This window comes from Wolffia australiana, chromosome 16 (assembly GCF_029677425.1).
Source record: "Wolffia australiana isolate 7733 chromosome 16, ASM2967742v1".
NCBI classification, from domain to species: domain Eukaryota; kingdom Viridiplantae; phylum Streptophyta; class Magnoliopsida; order Alismatales; family Araceae; genus Wolffia; species Wolffia australiana.
In genome coordinates, this window is record NC_135850.1 from 5,656,381 (window position 1) to 5,667,984 (window position 11,604).

Consider the following 11,604-nt stretch of genomic DNA (forward strand, 5'->3'; position numbering starts at 1 on the left):
GCCATGTATGGACAAAGGAACACTATTAATTCGCTGAAAGATAAGTATAAGTGAGTCTTCAACTCGGCTATCTACTGACAACCAAGTCAGCTAAGGAGCGGACGTGGCCCAGTAGGATTTAAACTTAAATATTAGCAAGTAAGAAATGAACATGTACCCATATGCTCTGTTATGAGAATAGATGGTCAGGATTCAATCTAGGATCACACATAGATAGGATTAAATCTATCGGTCAGGATTCAATCTAGACAGTATCAAATATAGGATTAAGTCTTGTTTCACATATGTAGGATTAAAATCGAACGGCTCAAGTTTGTCTTAATCTAGCCATTACGTTAGTTATAACGGCTAGGATTAAGTCCTACATAATAAACTATTATACAATAATATAGATACGAACCCACATGTGACAATATCTTTATAGATTAATCCATGGATTCTAATTATCTTCCTCTCTCTCCCCTTTCTACAACTTGTTCTTGCTCTTGTTGCTCTGCGCGTGCAACCGTTCGGGTTCGACGTCTCCAACACGCTCAAATTCTTGCAAAAAGCACGAAACAACAAGACTAAAGAAGAATAATAACGTGGACATTCCGATTATATAGACAATCGCCTTGGTAAAACAGTCAAACTTTATTTCCAATTTTTCCGCAAAGAGTTGTGCCGTGGTAGAAGATCATCGCTGCTGGGGCAAGAACGAAGCCTCGCCACCCTTGACTTATCAAAACCCGGTGCCGTGCTGTTCAGGAACGCGCTCATGGTCGTAGGCAACGAAGCAATGGTCAAACCACGCACCAGCATCGGCTTGACCGGGGCAGAGATGAGGTAGTTGAGCCGTAGCGTCTTCAATGCAGCTTTTGCACTCCGTGGCGTTTATATCCCGGTGACACTGGGCGAGTCCAAACACCTTCGACTTTCCACCGCCAAACGAAACAGTATTCAAGCGTTTGGGAGGATTCTTAGATACGAGAGCTGATAACACTTTGGCGATGCTCTTGGAGATGGCTGGGGTAGTCGGCCTGTTGTAGCTGCAGTAGTGAGAGAAGGACTCCGCAGCCTCGCACCTGGGATGAGAAATGAGAAAAAGAAAGAAAAGGAGAGTGGGAAAGGAAGAGGCGGGAAGAGCCATTATTTTGCTGCGACTTGATGTATGTTCGGTCGAATGATGCGCTTTGTATCGCGGCAGCGGACGAATATATACATGCAGTCCGGTCAAAGGTGACGGATTTCTGAAACGCGTTTACCGCTTGGTTTTTAATGAATCATAATCCAAGGGCGAGACTGTCGGTCCCGGGAGGGATCTACGGGTGTTGACTCTGCTAAAAACGATAAGAATGGGCCATGTATTTTTCTAGCGGCTCGATAAGGAAACCTAGGGGCGGTCGCACTGTAAAACGCACAAAACCGCTCCAAGCCGTATTTTTATTTTAAATAATGTTTAATTGATATTCTTTTAATAACTTTTCTTATGGATATTTTATAAATTTTTGTAAAGTGGCTGTGGGAGAGATAGAGGGAGAAAAATCTAGTTTGACAGACAGAATGAGAGAGAGAGAGAGAGAGATCGAAAGAAAAAAGAGTTCGAGAGACACGGAGAGAGAATTCGAGTGAAACAGAAAATTTGTGAACTCAGTCAAATGTGGGTCCCACGAGTGGAAAATCCTACTTAGTGTATATATGAACGTTTTTGGATGTTAATGAAAAATACACGATTCTTTCCGCCGCCTCCTTCTCCTCTCTCCCTTCTCCTTCCTGGTCCTTCCTTCTTCGAGTCCTTCTCTCCAAGATCTAAAGTTGCAGTCCTTTTCTTCTCCACCCCTCCTCTCCTCTCTCCCCTCTCCATTCAACGTGGTATCAGAGTTAGACCAATTCCGGCAGCGAACAAGACAGTCTCTTCAGGTGGATCCCTTCAACTACATAAAAAATGGTTTACAGTTCTTTTTTGTCTGCTATTAAGAAATGCAAAATAGCAGGTTGTTACTTTGTTCTTGTCCTCTTTGTTTATGTATCTTAAAGTGCATATCTGGTCGTGTTTAGGGATTAATCGACTGTTGGTGTAATGTTGTGCTGAACATGTCTCTGTTTTTCTAGTTGTTGATGGTTCTCAAAGCCCTTATGTAAGGATGAGTCTTGAAAACTTTTGCACCTGTTGCAAAGATGACTTCTATACAGAGTCTTATCTTGTGTGAGTCAAGTAAAGGATGGGATCTATCTTGGCTTGATGTCAAAAATGCATTCTTACATGGTGACCTCCAATTTTTTTTTGAAGCGTATATCGTCTAAGCGTATATCGTCTAAAGAAGCGTATATGGAAATTCATCTAGATTTGATACATCACAAACAAGACGCAAGGTATATCGTCTAAAGAAATCGTTGTGTGGCTTGAAACAATCCCCAAGGGCATAGTTTGATCACTTCCGCAAGGTTGTTGTTGGAATGGAATATCAACAAAGTAATGCTGCTCACAGTCTTCCCTTCAGAACACACATGGGTAAAATTACTATCCTCATTGTATATGTCGACGATATTATTATCACTGGTGATGATGGGAAGTCAATCAAAGAGTTGATAAGAAACCTGGCACAAATCTTTGAAATTAAAGACCTTGGCCAATTGAGGTACTTTCTTGGGATTGAAATCTCACATTCACAGGAAGTTATATTTCTCACTCAACGCAAATACACACTAGATCTCCTTACAAAGATTAGGATGCTAATGTGTAAACAAATTGATACTCCTATAGAACATAATCACCAACTCGTACTTAACGAGGGGGAGAAAGTTGATAAATATAATATCAATGATTGGTGGGACAGTTAATGTGGTTAGTAATTTTATGCACAATCCAACATCATGCCACTTGGATGTTGTCATGCGAATACTAAGATATCTGAATGGTAATCCAGGCCGTGGAGTCCTGTACTTGAATAAAAATAATTGACTGAGGAATGTTACATAGATGCTGATTGGGTAGGAAACAAAGATAATTGACGATCAACTTAAGGATACAGTATATTTTTTGTAGGGAATCCAGTTTCATGGATGATAACTTGCAAATTAACATGATTAATTGATTAATTTTACATTATATTTATGTGTTTTAATGACCATATTTGCATGTTATCATATTAAAATGGAGATAAATGACTTACACTTTGATTTTACTATTATTTCTAATTTTTTTATCATTTTTTACATGGTATTTAACTGGGCTTTAAATACTTGTCTAAAGGTCGGTAAGGGCTCTCATAATTTTTCTGGAATTTTTCCATATTTTTATATAACTTTCTGACCAATATTTAGCCAAGAAATGATTTTTTTTTATTTAAATAATACATATGCTATTTTATTTATTTATGCGGCGTCAATTTGCCGCGTGCACACGGAAATCAACACCGCGCATTTTAAATTAAACGGCGGTAAGCTTACCTCGTCTTACCACTTTTTTTTTTTTTTTGCAGGCACCGACAAGGCGACGTGGCAAATTTCAAGCCATTTAAATTCAGTTAAAGAAGAAAGATTCCTCCAATGATTGCACACCGACGACGCGAACAATGATGCACCAAAACATAATCCTAGGTGGCGGATAACAAGAAAATACTGCGCCAACCAATAGAGAAATGCCATTTCCTACCTTCTTGGAGGAGAGAAATAAATCCAACGGCTAGTATTAATCCTCAGTAAAAATGCAATATCTTGAGATCTAGCCGTTAGATTTAGCTGAAATTTTGAGGGTATGATTGTCTTGTCCCCCCCTACGATCCAGATGGTTGGATCTTTAAATAGAGGTCTGGAAAAGGGAAAAATTCACTCTTTGAAGCTCTCTCCAAGGATTTGGCCAGGAAGGACACAAGAGTTGCTTTGCAAGTCGACAGTTCTTGATTCTGAACTCAAATTTGTAAGTTTCTGATTTGTAATTCAATCTTCTTCTTGAACATTCTAAAATGCCAAGGCATGGGCGAAATGTACATGCCCTAGAAGTGGTTTTGAATGAAATTAGCACTACATTTTGATTCTGATTCAAGATCTGGTTTTTGATCTTTAATTCTACATCAATTTTGAACATTGCATCATTAGATTTTTAATTTAGGATTGGATTTTATCTTTTCCCCAAATTCTTCACTTTCTCTCTCTAGGTTAATTTGTCTAGTTTCTCTGTCTAGATTTCAATTTTAATTATTTGGAAATTTAATTTAATATAAAAAAACTAAAAACAAAATTTGATTCGAAAATTCATTCATCTTGAAGTCCAATTTTGAAATCCCTTTCTTGATTATTAAATTCCCAAATTTAATTCATAAAAATTGTCTTAAAATTTTATAACAATTGGGAAATTAATAATCCAAATTAATCTGATCTTATCATTGAAATAATTCTATCTTGAGCTTTCTGACCGAAATATTTAAAATCAAAATTAAGTTTTTTACTTGATTTTGATTAATTAAAAACACTATTAAGCATAATTAAGATTAAATAATTGCACAATTAATTCATCTTTGAATTAATTCATTGAAATTGGATAAAAATTCTTGCTTGCTGCCTCCCTGTGGTTCAACCCCTTGCTTGCTCTATATTCTATATTTAGTGATTAAGGGTATTTATAAACTTTATTGTATAAGTCTAAAGATCAAATCAACAACATATTTACACGCATTTTTAGGCTTATCAATGGCGAAGTAAGAAACAAATCATTATTGCTAGATCTTCCGTTGAAGCTGAATATAGATCAAGGCCCTAAGTGTGTGTGAAATGTTATGGCAACGGACACTCTTGCTAGAACTAGATCTACTCAGTCCTGGTCCTCTTATCTTATTTTGTGATAGTATAGGTGCTATCAATATTGCAAATAATCCCATCCAACATGATCGTACGAAGAATATATATATTGATCATCATTTCATAAAGGAAAAATTGGACACTGTTATCATATACTTAATACATATTAGCTCAACTAAACAAGTTGCTAGCATCTTGACAAAGGGAGTGAACTCAACAATATTCGCTTCCATGTGTACTAAAATGAGGTTGCATGATATCTTCATCAACAATGGAGCTCTATGATTTCTTGACAATCCATGATGTTACTATTTTGTTTTTGTCGTTTATTCGTTGCTTGTGTTTTCATCAGGTTGGATGTTACCTAACATCACATCTTGATGGGAGATGTTGTAAATAGTCAAATGTGGGCCCCACTGAGTGGAAAACCCTACTTAGTGTATGAATGAACGTTTTTGGATGTTAATGAAAAATAAAGGTTATTCTTTCCACCGCCTCCTTCTCCTCTCTCCCATCTCCTTCTTCCTTATTCCTCCTTCCCTTCCTGCTCTCCAAGATCTTAAGTTGCAGTCCTTTTTCTTCTCCACTCTTCCTCATCTCTGCTCTTTCCTCTACATTCAACATGCATTTATACATGTGTTTTCTTTCATTATATATGCTTTCTTTCCTTATCTATTTTATGTGATAGATAGACTGACAGAAAGAGATAGAGAGAGATAATGAAAGAGAGGGAGAAAAACTGAGTGAGTGCGAAAGAGATAAGGCTTGGGACAGATCCTGAGGGAGAGATTGTACAAGAAGAAAAAAAGGAAGCTCAAGAAGACGTCGAAGAGAGAATATTAAATTGTGCAACGTGGCGTGACCCAAAAAGAAAAATATGTTGAGCACGAAAAGAAAAAAACCGAAAGAGATGAAGGAAGAATGGAAGACAAAATAGATAGATGGGAGAGGAGAAATAAAGCGGGAGACAGTGAAAGGAAGATGTTGAAATAGAAAGGCAGATATAGCAATGTATAGAAACAAAGAAAAAAGGGACGGTCAGAAGAAAAGCGAAGCAAGAGGGAGAACATTCAGCAAGAGAGAGTGCCTGTGTGAGCAAGATGGATAGAGGGGGAGGGATGGAGAAGCAAAGGGAGAGAAAGCTAAAGAGAGGGATAGAGAGGGAGGAACATAAAGAGGGTAAAAGAAAGGGAGAGCGAATGAAAGGGAAACACAGAGAGAGAGAGAGAGAGAGAGAGAGAGAGAGAGCGAACCAGAAACAGAGAAAGAGACAAAGGGAGAAACGCAGAAAGAGATAGAGAAAGGATAGAGAGATACATAGTTAGAGGAAGAGGGAGCGAAAGGCAGTGGGAGAGAGAGGCTCAGAGAGGAAAGAAAAGCCTCAATGGTTGCAGGTTACAGGCAAGTCTGCAGTGGCAATCAAGATGACGTTATAGGAGGAGAAAAAAAACGCTCATCCGACTTCCTTCGCTGTTTTTTAAAAAGAACATTTTTCTTCCCCTCTGCATGGCTAGGTCATTATGACCAAGCCAGCCCATATGCTCTATATGCGGGGAAACTATTGAACGATTCGAATAAGGGAAGAACACTGGAGTTCCTTGTTGTTTCAATATCTCTATTATGTCATCCTTTTTTCTTCTTCCTTGCTCTGCAAGGGTAGTATCAGACAGAATATGCTCTAGGGGGGGGAAAAAGAAACAGTCATGCATTGGCAATAATAGGTTCAAATGCTGCCTCTAAAGCAATGATCAAGGCCTCGAATCTGGCACTTTCAGCTCTGTTTGTAATAAGGAGTCAGCAACTCAGCCACCGAGAATACAGTCTCGTAAGCTCAAGGAAGGACCAAGCACAGGTTATGGAACTTTCTCTTCAGTTTCATATTACAAACGTACCATGATGACGAATGAGTATATCAAACATTTCAGGTCAATAGTTGAATCACTCAAAGCTGTAGGAAAATAAGTGGATGAAGCTTCAATGATCTTTACTTCTCTGACAGGACTTGGTTCCGAATATGCACAGTTTGTAGTCATCATTAATGCCAACATCAATCAACAGAAGTTAGAAGAAAGTGACCAATCTCAAGGCTCACGATTATTTCTCACGTATCAAATAAATATGAATGCGACCACTTTTCCACCCCCAGAAAATAATTTTCAGATACGAAGAAACCAAAGTCAAGGATACATACTGAGAAGATAGCTCTATCTGTCAAAGGGATGCTCGCAAAATCATGGTAAATCAGAGGAAGAAACAATGAATAACAATCTGATGCCAAATATGTTCAAGATATGGTCATAGATCAGGAGAATGTCCTAAATGGACTTCAAGAAATTGGCAAATCTGGAAAACATAGAACCAAAATTACTCTTCAACATCTCGGACTCATTTAACAACTCTCCCAAACAACCACGGCGGGTATCCCAATGGAGCATCTCACCATGTTAATTTGGATTCCAGCTTGATACAACGACCTATCAACTATGAAGGACAAGATCAACTTCAAATGGGTAACGAAACAGATCTGAATATCTTATTTGTTTGATCTTCTAAAATTACTACATCTTACAAAAAGAACATTTCTAGAGATATGCTTAATTTTCCTAATATTACTAAAAATCTATTATCTGTGCATAAACTATAGAAGATAATAATTTTTATGTTGAATTTCATGCATCTTATTTTGTTAAGAAGGACAAGAAAACAAATGAGATGTTTCTCAAAGGATCAACTAGAGGATCTCTCCATTACTTGTATGCATGCGGACCATGTCCAGCAGCCAATGTCACAAAAAAAACCTCTCAAGACACTTGCAACTCGAGTTGGGCATCTTCAGTTTCACATTTTACAAACACTATCAAAAATTTTGGTCTTCTTATGTATCATTCAAATAAAAATTATATATGTGATTCATGCAACATTTCAAAATCTCATACACTTTGCTTTGCATATAATTTTCACACTTCAACTAAGATTTTACAGTTGATTTATTCTGATCTTTGGGAACATTTGCCTACATCATCAGAATCTGGTTTATCTTTCTATATTGGTTTTCCTGATGAATTTAGCATATATAACTGGTTTATCCTCTTTAAAGGTGATAATAAGTAAATTAATGGGTTATTTCTGAGACATTTTATTTGTTCCTGCATTAAAATAATTATTAATGTGTGTTATTAACCATTGAATGATTAAACCAATTTTTATTGTGATGTTATGATTCCTCTTGATTTCATTGTGTTTTTAAGGATTTTTCAAATTCATATTCTAAAAGAACTTAGCTTTACGATTTGGAATATACTATTTATGAATTGTTTGACCTTATATTCGTGGTAATATAAATTTTCTAAGTAGAAATATATTTTTTTATATATTTTTATGACTTATTATTCATGGAGATTCGTCAAATGGCAACCAACCACATGTATCATCAATGATAAGTCATTGCAAAAAGGTACAATTATAGCATCAAGTATCGTGTTGCCACAATAAGCCAGTCATTATTTTCCATCTGATGCACTTTATTTCCAAGAGGTCATGTCGACCAATTAAAAAAATGATGATTTAAATCCCCATAAATGGGATTCATAGATTGAGAAAATTTATGATAAAAAATTGCAGAAAGAAACTCAAAAACTATGACAGTACACGTGGTGCACGAGTGCCACCATGATTGATTAAAGGGAGATTTTGGATTCTGATGTGGCGTACGAAATGTATGCCACATCAGGCTTTCATTTGGAAGAACAAAATAGGAATGAGAAAGTAACATGGCGCACGGCGATGGGTCGCCACGCCATGATTAAATAAGAGTTAAAAATTGAGTTTTTGCCTTTTTCTGATGCAGGTACACGTCGCATTCTCAGACCATGCAATCCCATAAGATGAGGTGAGCATGCCAATGAAAAATAGCAGATGATCGGATGACTTAAGCAAAAATAAAAAGAGGAAGTGTTTGTGCCGATGATGAGAAGAGAGAAAAAATGGATGGCTAGAATTGTTCCAACTTCAATGCATGATACGTGACAATTTAGAGGTCCGATTGAGCAGAAATATTCAAGGATGCTTTGTTTTTATCCCTCTTTCCATCCATACCTTGTGACCTATATTACAGGTGTGGTCCACTGTTTAATTCATCCTTAAACATTCTTCCTACTTATGTGAACTGATTCAAAGAAAGTGAGTTTCTGATATCCATCAAGTCTATTCTTGGTGTCGTGGGTGTGGGAAGAGGCAACAGAAAAAAGGGGAACCTTACCGGCACTTGAAAATTGTCATGGTCCTTGCAGAATGTAAGGATCTGCGATAAGCATCTTTACCTTATGTTGCTCTTTCTCGACATCATTGGTAGCTTAGATCAACTTCATTACCACATCTGGCCATCACATCACCCCCATATGTTCTCTGAAGCACGCCTCACCGCCTTCACGCCATCATCTTATCATTAACTTACTCATCAATTACCATATTTGACTCATTCTCTACCCCATTCCAGTCACTCTTCCCATCATTGTTATTTCATTCTCATATTCATTCGACCTTCTCAAACCTGAATTATCATGATCCACTAACTAATCTCCTCAACTTAATATTACTATCTCACTTCGCATTTTATCCTCATTTGATGTTGTATTTAGTATCTACCTCATCTCATTTCAATAATCACCATATTAAGAACATTAAATCCTTAATCATTGTTCTCTATTGTGATGATCCAAACTCATCACTCTCTAACATTACTAAGTGAGTAAAATTAGATTATTTTTATTGAATAATATCAAAAATATCAAAGACAAGTTTAAATCCTAATTTTGGTAATATCAAAATCACAAGTGACTTGCTTCCCACATTGATAGATTTTCAAAAATGATAAGAGAAATAATTTAATACCAGTATTCAATATTTTGAATCCAATTTGGTAAAAGACAACCAAGCTCTCCATTCCTTTTTCAAAACTCAAGGTAAAGTTCATAGAGTATCATGTTCACATACTCCTCAATAGAATGGGAGCTCCAAAACAAAACACAAACACATACCCCAAACTGCAATAGGATTTCACTATTATGCTAAAAGGCCAAAGATGTCTTGGGTTAAAGCGCTTTCAACAATAGCTTATCTGATCATCTGTTAACTACACATATCATCAAAAAAAGAATCACCCAATGAAGTATCCCACAAAATTGTGCCCGATTTCCCTTTCTTGGAAACATTCTGACGTCTATATTACGCATACTTAAGATAATATGCAAAACATAAACTAGACACCTGGCTAGATAATTGTGTGTTCATGGGACATGGTAATAATAAATCACAAGCTATTTTTTTGGAATAATTCCATGCATTTAATGTGCATGTTTTCATTGAAATGATCATAAATCCTTATATATTCTTAACGGTAAAAAAACTTTATTCTGCTTTTAGAATGAATTTCCAAAGTTTCTTGACTTTATGGTATTTAACATAATTTTATGACATTAATAAAATAATTTTACAATTCAGAAAATATTTATTTAAATTACACTCAACATTTTAAGGGATTTATTGTATTTTAAAATAATATTCTGATTTTTATGGATTTTCTAGTATTCTTATGAAACTTTATAAATTTAAATTCATTAAAAATAATTTTAAAAGGCAGAAATTATAATTTTGCATTTTTTGAATTAACTGACCTTTTCCACTCCTAGAAGTTACACTGCTAATCTGTCATATAAATTGGAGGATAGAGGAATTGGAGGATAGAGAAAATTAGAGCGCTCAAGTTGTTACAAATTGAAACAATGACACCGTAGGATCTTGAAGGAATTTTAAGCTGAAATTTTGAGGGTAGTTCCACATTTTCATCCTCCACCCATCGACCATCTTGGATCTATAAGTAGAACCGCCCCTCCCCCCAATCATTTTAAAGAAGATACCCTTTGCTTTTTTTCCTATTACAATTAGCAGAGTGATTTGCTCATTAAAAATATTTTTTAAGTCCATTCTTCTACTTCAAGAGCTAAGGATCAAATGAATTCAAAGCCCCACTTGTCGCCTAGGCATGCAACGACGAGGTTAGTGTCATCTTTGTCTTTCCCAACAACATCATCATCCTTTATCCTTGGTTATCATCGCTGATAGCCGAGGTTTCTACTATCATGCACACAAACTCCAACTCTGTTGCTCATCAGTATGTATCTGCTTCCATCTCTGGCACGATAGTGAAATCATTATCATTCGCTCCTCTCCACACGTACCTGCCATCATATCTATCAAAATCAACATCGTATCTCTTTTATCAACTCCACTCACGTACATCTATGTCAACCATCACTTGGCGCTGTGAAAGCGCCATAGAAGGTATTTTACATTATAATTAATTACTATTTCTTAATTTCTAAAAAATCTCCCAAGATTATTCATAAAATTTCAATATATTTGTTTAAATTTTTAATATTTTTGACATCCGGAGTATTATTTTGAATTACTTTTCATGAGAGATCAAGTATGAGTTTCATAAAATAAATATTAAAATCTTACAAATAGAAAGCAAAGATAAAATTTACTTATCCAATCCTTGGTCCTTGCAGATTCCACCCTTGGCCAGTGCTTATAAGGAAACTCATAAATATTGTTGCATAAACCAGAAGCGTTAAATGTCATTTGTACCCCTAATTACTGATGGAAATATATGTAGCCGGCAAGTCAATCACACATTCCACATCTCGTTCCATGTTCGTTAATAGAACATGTTCATTATGGTGCACGTGTGATGCGTATAATGAAGTTCATGAATACATGATCGGACTTAGTGAATTATGATGAGATCGTAATACGGAGATCACTAGT

At 36.2% G+C, this 11,604-nt stretch overlaps 1 protein-coding gene across 1 annotated transcript; it reads right to left on the minus strand.

The window, feature by feature from the left end:
• Positions 1-721: 721 nt before the first annotated feature.
• Positions 722-1,129, minus strand: LOC144713985 (cysteine-rich repeat secretory protein 55-like). The gene has a single exon (XM_078588720.1). It carries the CDS (start codon positions 1,127-1,129, stop codon positions 722-724), a length of 408 nt encoding a protein of 135 aa, XP_078444846.1.
• Positions 1,130-11,604: the final 10,475 nt, after the last annotated feature.